Source organism: Eriocheir sinensis, chromosome 24, assembly GCF_024679095.1.
Source record: "Eriocheir sinensis breed Jianghai 21 chromosome 24, ASM2467909v1, whole genome shotgun sequence".
Taxonomy (NCBI): Eukaryota; Metazoa; Arthropoda; class Malacostraca; order Decapoda; family Varunidae; genus Eriocheir; species Eriocheir sinensis.
In genome coordinates, this window is record NC_066532.1 from 16,917,170 (window position 1) to 16,929,815 (window position 12,646).

The window sequence follows — 12,646 nt, forward strand, 5'->3', positions numbered from 1 at the left end:
AGGTCACGGGGTGCTTAGGTCAGGTTATGACAAGTCAGGTGGGCATTATGGGGCGAGTGAGATAATAAGAAAAAGTAAATGAGACCGACCAAAGAAAATAAGATAGAATAGAGTAAGCAGTTCGTGAAAATAAAGATCTCTGGTAAAAATGATATACGACTGAGTGAGCAGTTTGTGAAAATAAGGTAAAATTGAGTGAGCAGTTCGTGATGATAAGAGATTTGAGTGAGCAGACCGTGATTATAAGATAGGTTTGAGTGAGCAGATCGTGATTATAAGATACGTTTGAATGAGCAGATCGTGATTATAAGATAGGTTTGAGTGAGCAGATCGTGATTATAAGATAGGTTTGAGTGAGCAGATCGTGATTATAAGATAGGTTTGAGTGAGCAGATCGTGATTATAAGATAGGTTTGAGTGAGCAGATCGTGATTATAAGATAGATTTGAGTGAGCAGACCGTGATTATGAGATAGGTTTGAGTGAGCAGACCGTGATTATAAGATAGGTTTGAGTGAGCAGATCGTGATTATAAGATAGATTTGAGTGAGCAGACCGTGATTACAAGATAGGTTTGAGTGAGCAGACCGCGATTATAAGATAGGTTTGAGTGAGCAGACCGTGATTATAAGATAGGTTTGAGTGAGCAGACCGTGATTATAAGATAGGTTTGAGTGAGCAGACCGTGATTATAAGATAGGTTTGAGTGAGCAGGTCGTGATCAAAAGATAGATTTAAGTGAGCAGACCGTGATTATGAGATACGTTTGAGTGAGCAGATCGTGATTATGAGATAGGTTTGAGTGAGCAGACCGTGATTATGAGATTGATTTGAGTGAGCAGATCGTAGAAATAAGATAGAAAGTGAATGATAAGTTAGCGAAAATAAGAAAGAACAGAGTAACCAGTTTGAAAATAAGATAGAAGACTAATTGTATCGTAATTGACTCCTCTCTCGGCCACCTCTTTGGATGCTTTACAGGAGCAGCAAGTAGCGGGCTTTTTTTTTATTATTGTTTCCTTTTTTTGTGCCATTGTGCTGTCTCCTTTGCTGTAAAAGAAAAAAAAGCAGTTCGTAAAATTAAGATAGAATTATAACGATGATGTTCTCTATCCATCTTTCTCAATCCACAGAGTTAATATAAAGGGTTCTCAGCTTCCTGTACCAAAACTTGAGCCAACAAAACCTCTATTACAAAACCTACGTCAGCGGATCGAATTGGGGACGCTTCCTTTATCGTCCTGACTGCATACGGTTCTACAAATACCTAATTAAAAGTGTTCCTCGATCGTTGGAGTTTTTGTATCACGACGGTGTGGTAGATATAGCATTCTCTCTCTCTCTCTCTCTCTCTCTCTCTCTCTCTGATACTTTCTTTTTTCTTTTCTTTTTTTCCTTCGTATATTTTGTTTCCTTTTTCCTCCTTTTCCTTTTCTTTTTTCCTTTCCTCTTTATTCTCTTCTATCTGATTTCTCCTTTCTCTTTTCTTCTTTTTTATGTTTCTTTTTCAATATTTTCTTTCAATATTCTTGTCATTCATTAGTCTCTCTCTCATTCTATCTATCTATCTATCAATCGTTTATCAGTAACTCTCTCTCTCTCTCTCTCTCTCTCTCTCTCTCTCTCTCTCTCTCTCTCTCTCTCTCTCTCTCTCTCTCTCTCTATCTATCTATCTATCTATCTATCTATCTATCTATCTCTCCACCCGAAACTGACCTCTCTCGTCCACTCCTCTATACTTTCTTTGACAAGAGTAGTGATTAGGGGACTTTTTTATTTCCTCTTTTATTTTTGCCCTTGACCTGCTCCCTTTACTGTAAGAAAATATTCATCTATCTATCTATCTATCTAAATCCATCTACCTATCTATGTGTGTGTGTGTGTGTGTGTCATGACAATTATGGAGTCAGAGGGGACAGCCTGGGCACTAAATATAGCCGTGTTTCTAGTCGGAAGCGCCGCCTTGCCCCGCCTGAGGACAACAATTTGCGGGGCGGCGGCGGCACGAGGAACAAGAAGTGCCCGGGAGCGGCAGTCAAGGCGACCACCGCGGCTGCATAGGAAATAACATTACGAAACACTCATCTTCCTCCCGCCCTCCACTGTTACGTTCGTGGATAGGATGCGTTCGATAAGATGCGTTCACTAGAGTAACGGCGTCTGGTCCTGCAAAGACGAAGGAACGAATCTTTGGAAAACCGATTTAGGAATGGGTGAAAAAAAAGTACATCGTAAAACGGAAGCATTAAGTCTGCTAATGGGCGGATGACGACCTTGGTGGAGGCATCAGGAAGACGGCGAGCTCTGGCATCCCTCGCCTTTCAGCAAGTATATAAGGTCTCGGCGCTGCTCGGTCTGCACACACACTTTCAGTCCACAGGTCTGGGACCAAGAGCTTCTCCACGCTTCTCCTCAAGGTACGGTGCCTCAAGTGTTTTTTCTTGTCCACAGTTCACTCCTGACACAGTAAAGCTGACCGGAACAATGTTATGCCCCGCCATTACTCCTCTGCCCTCACTAATCCCTCCCTCCTCAACCCCTCGCAGCAAACCTCATCCCGCCCAAGATGAACTTCCTTCGCGTCCTGGCAGTGCTCGCGGTGGTGGTGCTGGCCATGGCCACCGTCACTGAGGCCAAGCCCCTCCTGCGCTTCTTCGGCAGTCGCAGGAACAGTGGCAGCCGCAGCAGCAATAATCGCCCGTCCAACGGCATCAACAGTATCGTCGGTGACGTGTACGCCGACGTCAACGGGGACATCTTCCCCGCCTACCCGAACCCCCTGGGCTTCGTGAACTTGGGTTAGGCAGCCGTGGATCGCCTGCCGCAACGGCAGCAACAGGACGCAACAACGTAGTGACGCGGCGCCGCGCACGGCCGCCGTCGACGCCCATCGGTCGGCGGCCGGACAGTCGCCGCCGCGTCGTGGCCGGCGCCCGGACGGCTTCCGGCCACCAGCAGGCCGCCACATACCTCGTCGCCGCGACGAGCGTCAGTGGCGCCCACGTGCAGCAGCGACAAGGCTGCAGCAACAAGTCTTATTTATCGAGGCGAGAAGTGTTACAGAGTCGGGAGAAAAGTCCGCAGGTTGTCTCCCGCCTGGTGACGTGACGAGGCCCAAAGTGTGAGGCTGTTAGTGTGTTTTGTGGTGAGTCAGAGAAGTCGCTGCATGCGAGTCTCGAGCACATCCCTTGGTGACAGTGTAGAGCTGCGACGACATCAGCTGACATTGTGGCGCAGGCCAGAGGCGGCCCCATTGGGGGTCAGCGTGGCTCTGACCTGCAGGCTGTGACCGTCTGGGAACAGGCAGAGTCTTGCCTTGTTCCAGCGGTCACTGGGGTCAAGTTGGCTTGGCCCCAGAATATCAGTAAATATTTTTTTCATTGTGATGAAAATGTTACTGTAGAAGTATCACATATCTGTGTTTCTTTAATGTAAGATGAATCAAGTATACTTTTGTATGTCTTTGGCTTTGGTGTTGTTTGTGGAACATTAAATTTTGTAATTGTCAGACATCTTTGTTTCCCTCTTTTCTCATCTTCCTTAAAGTATTCCCCATGACCACTGTATCCATCTAAAGAAAAGCACAAAGCATGAAATTACATCACTGAAAAGCATACTGCATATGAAGGTTTTTTTATCTTTTGTAATGAAAGTATTAACATCATATATCCAGTTATTTCTTTATGACTCGAATCGCTCCTTCGCTGGTCCGTCGTGGCATCGGCGCCGCTGAAGAAGACACAATAACCTCGTCGGGCACAGAGGCTTGGGGCGCGTTCACTTCCTGTAGACCTTGTTCGCTTTTACCAACGTTTTCACTCACCTCGTAATACATACCACAACACAATCGATAGAAATATTACTACCTTGCTTATATTCTAATGTTGGACTTTCTGGGAGGATCATTTTTCTTTATTGAGTCCATGTGTTGCGTGTCCGGCATACTCGAGAACTCCGGCACGGGGCAGCAGTTGTGCGTGTGTTTCCTAAGTACCCGAAGCAACGGTAGGCGGCACGCGGCGAGGTGCTATAAGAGATGACGCAGGCCCGGACGTCTGGAATATAATGATGATGATGATAATAGAATAATAATAATGAGTGATAAGAACAAGAAAAAGAAGACGTGAAAGAAGAAAAAGAAAGAAAAAATGAATAAAAATACTACTACTACAAATTATACTAAGAAGAGATGAAGATAAAGAAGAGAAAGAAGAAAAAGAAGAAGAAAAGAAAACGATGATAATACTCACAACAACAGTAATAATAATAATAATAATGATAAAAATAATAATAATAATAATAATAATAATAATAATAATAATAATAATAATAATGGTAATCAAAAATAGTTATGAACAGCTGCAAATTTAGAGAGTCCGCCCCTTAAATAATATCTAGTGAATCTGATCTTTATTCTTCATTGTTTTTCGAGATATGCGTTTTTTGCTCCTTTTTGGGGTTTAGGTTTCCGGTTTAGGTTTAGGTTCGTCTCAGGGTTTAAGTTAATCTGGTCTCTATCCTCCAGTGTTTTCCAAGGGATGTTTATTTATTTATTTATTTATTTATCTATTTATTTTTGAGGTTAGTTGTCACTCGTTCGTCTCTAGATTCAGCTAAACAATATCTAGTTAATCTGGTCTTTATTCTTCACTGTATTTCGAGGGATGTCATTTTTTTGCCATTTTTTAGGTTAATTGGCACTCGTTCGTCTCTCGATTCAGCTAAACAATGTCTGGTTAATCTGGTCTTTATTCTTTACTGTATTTCGAGGGATGTCATTTTTTGTCATTTTTTAGGTTAATTGGCACTCGTTCGTCTCTCGATTCAGCTAAACAATGTCCGGTTAATCTGGTCTTTATTCTTCACTGTATTTCGAGGGATATCATTTACTGCTATTTTTTTAGGTTGATTTTTACTCCTGCGTCTCTGGATTCTGCTAAGCAATATCTGGTTAATCTGGTCTTTATTTCTCACTGTATTTCGAGGGATGTTATTTTTTTGCTATTTTTTAGGGTAATTGTCACTCCTGCGTCTCTGGATTCAACTAAACAATATCTGGTTAATCTGGTCTTTATTTCTCACTGTATTTCGAGGGATGTCACTTTTTGCCACTTTTAGGTTAATTGTCACTCGTTCGTCTCTAGATTCAGCTAAACAATATCTGGTTAATCTGGTCTTTATTTCTCACTGTATTTCGAGGGATTTCACTTTTTGCCATTTTTGAGGTTAATTGTAATTCGTTCGTCTCTAGATTCAGCTAAACAATATCTGGTTAATCTGGTCTTTATTTCTCACTGTATTTCGAGGGATTTCACTTTTTGCCATTTTGAGGTTAATTGTAATTCGTTCGTCTCTAGATTCAGCTAAACAATATCTGGTTAATCTGGTCTTTATTTCTCACTGTATTTCGAGGATTTCACTTTTGCCATTTTTGAGGTTAATTGTAATTCGTTCGTCTCTAGATTCAGCTAAACAATGTCTGGTTAATCTGGTCTTTATTTCTCACTGTATTTCGAGGGATTTCACTTTTTGCCATTTTTGAGGTTAATTGTAATTCGTTCGTCTCTAGATTCAGCTAAACAATATCTGGTTAATCTGGTCTTTATTTCTCACTGTATTTCGAGGGATTTCACTTTTTGCCATTTTTGAGGTTAATTGTAATTCGTTCGTCTCTAGATTCAGCTAAACAATGTCTGGTTAATCTGGTCTTTATTCTTCACTGTATTTCGAGGGATGTCATTTTTTGCCATTTTTTAAGTTAATTGTCACTCCTGCGTCTTTAGATTCAACTCAACAATATCTGGTTAATCTGGTCTTTATTTCTCACTGTATTTCGAGGAATGTCATTTTTTGCCATTTTTTAGGTTAATTGTCACTCCTGCGTCTCTGGATTCAACTCAACAATATCCAGTTAATCTGATCTTTAATTCTCACTGTTTTTTGAGATATGCGTTTTTTGGCTCATTTTTAGGCCTAGGTTAGGTTAGCTTAGGTTTAGGTTCGTGTCTGGGTTTAAGTTAACAATCTGGTTCATATCTTCCAATGTTCTCCAGTGATGTCTTTTTTTATGCCATTTTTGGGGTTAATTATCACTCGCACGTCTCTGGATCAAACTTATATTCATCTCTCTAAAGATCAAAGTCCAAGGGGTCGAGGATAAGTGCTGTTCATCTCTTCATTAAACTAAATATCTGACCTTTATTCTTCACTTTATTGTTGTTGTTGTTTGCCATTTTTTAGGTTAATTGTCACTCGTACGTCTCTGGATTAAACTTATACTCACCTCTCTAAAGATCAAAGGGCAAGGGGTCGAGGATAAGTGCTGTTCATCTCTTCATTCAACTAAATATCTGATCTTTATACCTCACTTTGTTGTTGCTTGCTATTTTTTAAGTTAATTGTCACTCGTACGTCTCTGGATTAAACTCATACTCACCTCTCTAAATATCAAAGGCTAAGAGGTCGAGGATAAGTGCTGTTCATCTCTTCATTCAACTAAATATCTGATCTTTATACCTCACTTTGTTGTTGTTTGCTATTTTTTAAGTTAATTGTCACTCGTACGTCTCTGGATTAAACTCATACTCACCTCTCTAAAGATCAAAGGCCAAGGTGACGAGGATAAGTGCTGTTCATCTCTTCATTCAACTAAATATCTGGTCTTTTTACCTCACTTTTTTGTTGTTTTTTGCCATTTTTTAGGTTGTCACTCGTACTTCTCTGGATTAAACTCGTACTCACCTCTCTAAAGATCAAACGGCAAGGTGACGAGGATAAGTGCTGTTCATCTCTTCATTCAACTAAATATCTGGTCTTTTTACCTCACTTTTTTGTTGTTTTTTGCCATTTTTTAGGTTGTCACTCGTACGTCTCTGGATTAAACTCGTACTCGCCTCTCTAAAGATCAAAGGCCAAGGTGACGAGGATAAGTGAGGCGGAAAGACCACTACCTTCCTACCTGTGTTAATTTTAGACCGTCGGGGGAGGGGTGTATATGCTTCCTTGTACCGTCCGCGCGTGCCAGGATACCCCGCCCCGCCCCTTACCTCCCTGCCCTGTCCCTTCCTCCTACTCCAGCCACTCCTTAGATATCCTGCTTCCTTCTCTCCTTCCTTCATGCATGCAGTCAGGTATTTATTATTTCGTTCTCTCTTATATTTCCTCTCGCTTCCTTGTCTTTGTCCCTTCCTCTTCCTCTTGTTACGATTTGAAGAGCCTCATTGCTTTCTTCTTTTCCTTCCTTCCTTTCTTCTTTACTTATTTTCTTCCTTTGTTTGTTTGTCCTCTCCCTTCTTTTCTCTCTTCCTTTCTTCCTCTTTCCTTTCTTACTCCTTGAAAATCCTGTTCCTCTCTTCTTAGTATATCCTTCCTTCCTTCCTTCCTTCCTTCCTTCTTTCCTTCTTCCACTTCTCCCCTCTCCTCCTCCCTTATCTTCCTCCATTCTTCTTTCCTTTGTCACTCCTTAAAGATCATATTCCCATTCTTTCTGGTTGTCCTCCTTTCTTCCTTCCTCCCTTCCTTCCTTCCTTTCTTATTTCGTTATCTCCCTTCTTTTATGTCTGATTTCCTTCTCTTCCTCCATTCCTCTTCCCTTTGTTACTCCTTAAATATCCTGCTGTCTTTTTTTCCTTCTTCCTTCCTTTCTTCCTTCTTTCTCTTCCTTCTTCACTGTCCTGCTGCCTTGTCTTTCTCTTTTTCTCCTCCCTTTCTCTTCTTCTTTCTTCCTTTCTCTCTCCTCTCTCCTTCCTTCGTCTCTTCCTTCCTTTCTTTCCCTTCCTTCTTCATTACCCTGTTGCCTTGTCTTCCTCGTTTTCTCTCCCCTTTCTTCCTCTCTTCTCCCCTCTCTCCTTCCTTCCATCCTTCCTTCCGTTCCTTGCCTTCCTCATTTTCTCTTTCCTTTCTTCCTCTCTCCTCTCTTCCTTCCTTCCCTTCATCCTTCCTTCGTTCTCTTCCTTCACCGTCTAGTACATACTCACAGTGAAGGAAGCAGCTCAAGGGCAAACTAAATAATTATAAAAAGGCCGCTAACTTAGTCCTCAGTGAACCCGGTATCTACCCAGCTCGCTACCTTGCCCTCCCCCCCTCCCTTAATTCCTCCTTCGATTTTCCTCCTTCTTTCACTACCCAGCTCGCTACCTTGCCCTCCCTCCCTTCCTCCTTCGATTTTTCTCCTTCTTTCACTAGTCTGTCCACAAGCTGTCCTGTCTTCCTGCCTGCCCAACCTCCCTCCCTCCCTCCCTCCCCTCTTTTTTTCTTCATATTGTCCTCTTCCTCATTCTTATTGCATAGGAAGACACTCGTTCATTCAGATTTTGTCTCGTTTCTTTCCTCCTCCCTTTCTCTCTCCTTCCCTCCCCTCCCTCCCTCCTTTTCCTCTTCATATTTTCTTCTTTTCCTCCTCCTTGTTAGTGCATAGGAAGACACTCTCTTACCTTATTTGTCTCCATTCTTCCCTCCTTCCTCCCTCCTGTCTTCCCTCCTCTCTCTCTCCTCCTTTTTCTCCTTTATCTCCCTTCCTCGATAGTCCATCAGTCTGTTACTAATTCCTTCCTGCATTCCCATCTACATTCTCTCTCTCTCTCTCTCTCTCTCTCTCTCTCTCTCTCTCTCTCTCTCTCTCTCTCTCTCTCTCTCTCTCTCTCTCTCTCTCTCTCTCTCTCTCTCTCTCTCTCTCTCTCTCTCTCTCCTCCATCTTCCCTCCATTAAGAATCCGTTTCCTACCTTCGTACCTTGATTCTTTCCTCCCGTTCTTCTCTCTCCTTTGTTTCCTCCATCTTCTCTTTATCTCTTCTCTCCTTCGTTTCCTCCATTTTCCCTCCTCCTCTTCTCTCCTTTTCCTCCATATTCCCTTTCTCTCTTCTCCTTCTTTTCCTACTTCTTCCCTTTCTCTCCTTTATTTTCCCTTTCTCTCTTCTTCGTTTCTTCCCATCTTCTCTTTTCTCTTCTCTCCTTCTCCATTTTCCCTCCCTCTTCTCTCCGTTCCCTCCCGTCTAAGGACAAAGAGAATACTGTCCCTCCTTACCTTTTCTCTCCTCTCCTCCTTCGTTGCCTCCATCCCTCCAATTATTCGTCAGACCATAAGAAGACATGTTCCTCCCTCCCTCCTTCCCTCCCTCCCTCTTCTCTCCCCCCCCGTGTCTCATTAAGTACATGTCTCCTCTTCGGCAAAAGACTTGAGGTGAATGTTAAGTAAGCAAGCAACACACACACACACACACACACACACACACACACACACACACACGATCAGAGCAAGTTGCCTCATCATGTTTTTATTTATTTATTTATTTATTTATTTATTTTGGTGTGCGTGTGTTATATCAGCCAGCCCAGGGTGACTCAGGAGTGACTCACCGTAGGAAGATACCCCGCGCCTTGTTAGAGAGAGAGAGAGAGAGAGAGAGAGAGAGAGAGAGAGAGAGAGAGAGAGAGAGAGAGAGAGAGAATTGTTTCGTCCCGTTCAACAAACAGCCATACAGTGATTAATAAACAAGAGGGAGGAGCCGTGAAGTCGATGGACGTGACTATTCTCGGACTTGTTAAAGTATTCACCGCCTTAACTTGTGGCCGGAAACCCCTCAACAGAGAGGCGGTTATGCTCCGCTGGCCGCGCTGCGCAGATAATGGCAAGGAGCATTGGTGTGTCCGTGCACTGGGTCCGTGTGTCCGGCCACCAGGATACTTGTTTTGTTGTTGTTATTATTTTAATTCATGCAGTATTAAAACACACATCTATTTATATTCGCCCTCTCTTCCGTTCATCGAAGGCACGGACACACAGACAAAAAATGTAAAGGTTATAACATTATGCTCAATACAATTTCCGCGCCTGACGAGGAAGGATGCACACTCGTCCTTGCCAGGCCCGGCCAGCACTTCCAGGCCGGCGAGCCGCGGCAGCTGTCTCGTTCCGGGTATATAAGGCCACACGCCTCCTGGACCTGCACACACTCTCAGTCCACTGGTCAGTGACCGACGAGCCTCCCAACGCTTCTCCTCCAGGTACGAACGAGGCGCCACAGCCTCACGCTGGCACACAGCACACTCTCGCTGCACACAGTTAGCCTGCCATTAGTCGTGCACAGCAACACACTCACGCCAACACTCACCACAGCCTCACGCTGACTATCAACACACTCACGGTGCACCTAGAGTAACCAGTACTCACTGCAACACACTCACTCACTAACACCCACACCTGAGGTTACCAGTACTCACTGCAACACACTGACTCACTGACGCCAACACTCGCCACAGCCTCACTTTGTGTTTCAGCACACTCACGCTGCACCAGCACCACGGTACACCTAAGGTTAACAATACTCAGAGCAACACGCCGACTCACTATATAATTATTATACCGCCAACAATTAAACACACTTTCCCCACCCATCGCTCACCCTTCCCCTGTCGGTGCTTTGCAGCTCAACGCTCCCTCCAGCAGTTCAAGATGAACTTCCTCCGCGTCGTGGCAGTACTTGTGGCGGTGCTGGTCTCCGTGGCCTCCGTCACCGAGGCGTCGCCCCTCTTCGGTCTCTTCAGCGGCCGCCGTGGCGGACATCGTGGCGGCCGTCGTGGCGGCTCAAATGGCGTCAACGGCATCGTCGGGGACGCGTACGCCGACGTCAACGGGGACATCTTCCCCGGCTACCCCAACCCCCTGGGCTTCCTGCGCTAGGCAGCGAATGCAAACCTGCCGCCGTCGCCGCCGCCGCCGCAGTAGCAGCAGCAGCGGCACCAGTAGCAGGACGCATCAAGGACAACAACAAGAACGCAGTGCCGCGCGCTGCCGCCGTCGACGCCGTCGGTCTGCGTTCGGACGCGGGGTCGCGCCGTAAAGATGACGCCGTCGCATCCCGGCCACCAGCAGGCCGCCACATACCTCGTCGCCGCGACGAGCGTCAGTGGCGCCCACGTGCTGCAGCAACAAGTCTTATTTATCGAGGCGAGAAGTGTTACAGAGTCGGGAGAAAAGTCCGCAGGTTGTCTCCCGCCTGGTGACGTGACGAGGCCCAAAGTGTGAGGCTGTTAGTGTGTTTTGTAGTGAATCAGAGAAGTCGCAGAGTGCGAGTCTCGAGCACATCCGCTGATGACAGTGTAGAGCTGCGACGACATCAGCTGACATTGTGGCGCAGGCCAGAGGCGGCCCCGTTGGGGTCAGCGTGACTCTGACCTGCATGGTATTTTAGCACCAGAAATATTGTATTTGTCTGTGATTGGCAGCCATTTGTCTTGTTCCAGTTCACTCTACGTCCAAGTGTGTTTGGCGGCAGATATTTCAGTAAAGATTTTTTCATTGTTGTGATAAAAATGTTACTGTAATCTTAGCACTAATGATCTGCTTGCTCTCATTACTTTACTTTTAAGAGAACTAACGAATTGTATATTTCCTTTCGGTTCAGTGTTGTTTGTGCAACATACCAAATTATATGAACAATTTACACTTGAATGTTTCCTTGACGTCCTTTGTGATCTCGGCGGTGGCGTGACCTCCTTCAGCACGCGTCTCCAGTCTCGCGGGGCGGCTCGGCTGGCCCGTGGGTGCATCCACGCACCTGGCACTATTGCAGCCAGTCCCCTTATTACGAACAACGTTCTTTCATGAGGAAAGAAATAGCCATGAGTGTTTTTTCGTAGTTACTTGTTAACTCAGCTTATTTCAAGTATTCCAGGTGTAGGAGTGAATTACTGAAAGACAATAATTTTTTATATGCTAAGTAAGAAATTCCGGCCGCAGTAAGACTATCTTATTGACATACAGAATATGAACCAGTAATTCCTTCCTTGAATAAGGCATTCACGCTGGTCAGTTGCTGCTGCTCCTCACGCCCGCCTTGGCCCTGACTAAACGAAGATTCCCGTGCATTATCAAGTGTTAAACATGCATGAAGAATATCCACTTACAGAAAGAGTCAAAATATGATAAAAAAAAAAATCTTCGTCAATAAACGCAACCATTTTATCGACAAACTGCCCCTCAGAAGAGGAAAGCGGCTGTTTGGCAAGGGCTGCCAAGAAAGACCGACATAAAACAGATATTCCTTTGACAAATGTGTCTCGCGATCACATGAATTCTTATACCCTGATGGAGCGTAGTGCCTATACCTGAGGCTGCATGGTTGTCGGTTTACACGCCAAGTGGTCCTCACCGACGATCGCATGGCAGTCCAAGCTCCGCACCAGCAACTCCTTTTACGAACCTGTATACAGTCAACGGCTATATATATATATATATATATATATATATATATATATATATATATATATATATATATATATATATATATATATATATATATATATATATTATCTTGTACATATGAATGCATGACTGTATGTGTCGAAACACAAGCTCAGTGTCACCACAGGATGTTATGGGACATGTCAGAGATGATGGCCGTGGGAACTGTGCTGAGCTGGCGGTGCAATCAGCAAGAATCAGCACCGGAACGTTGCAAGTTCCGGCAAAGGAGCAACGCACATATATACCATTCGCCCGAGCTACCAGCGGAGATCACACTGGGCAGCGGACACGAGCACATCGCTCTGCTCTGTAGTGTGCGACCGATCACATAAACTTTCATAACTATTGTGTAAAACTGTAAATATAGTTAAAAGTAATCACACTTTTAATACGCCAGAGAGAG

General features: G+C 44.3%; 1 protein-coding gene and 1 long non-coding RNA gene across 2 annotated transcripts; both read left to right on the forward strand.

Annotated features, from left to right (window-relative positions):
- Positions 1-1,709: 1,709 nt before the first annotated feature.
- Positions 1,710-3,509, forward strand: LOC127002955 (uncharacterized). Its single transcript, XR_007756768.1, has 2 exons — positions 1,710-2,416; positions 2,546-3,509. It is a non-coding gene; the product is annotated as an uncharacterized LOC127002955 (long non-coding RNA).
- A 6,317-nt stretch (positions 3,510-9,826) lies between these two features.
- Positions 9,827-11,442, forward strand: LOC127002951 (uncharacterized). The gene is made up of 2 exons (XM_050869261.1): positions 9,827-10,001; positions 10,424-11,442. Exons 1-2 carry the CDS (start codon positions 9,842-9,844, stop codon positions 10,675-10,677), a joined length of 414 nt encoding a protein of 137 aa, XP_050725218.1. The 5' UTR covers positions 9,827-9,841; the 3' UTR covers positions 10,678-11,442.
- The last annotated feature ends 1,204 nt before the right edge of the window (positions 11,443-12,646 follow it).

Coding starts and splice junctions, on each gene's coding strand:
- LOC127002951 (XM_050869261.1), top strand. CDS start 9,842: ATGCACACTCGTCCTTGCCAGGCCCGGCCAGCACTTCCAGGCCGGCGA. Junction 10,002..10,423: donor TCCCAACGCTTCTCCTCCAG/GTACGAACGAGG, acceptor GGTGCTTTGCAG/CTCAACGCTCCCTCCAGCAG.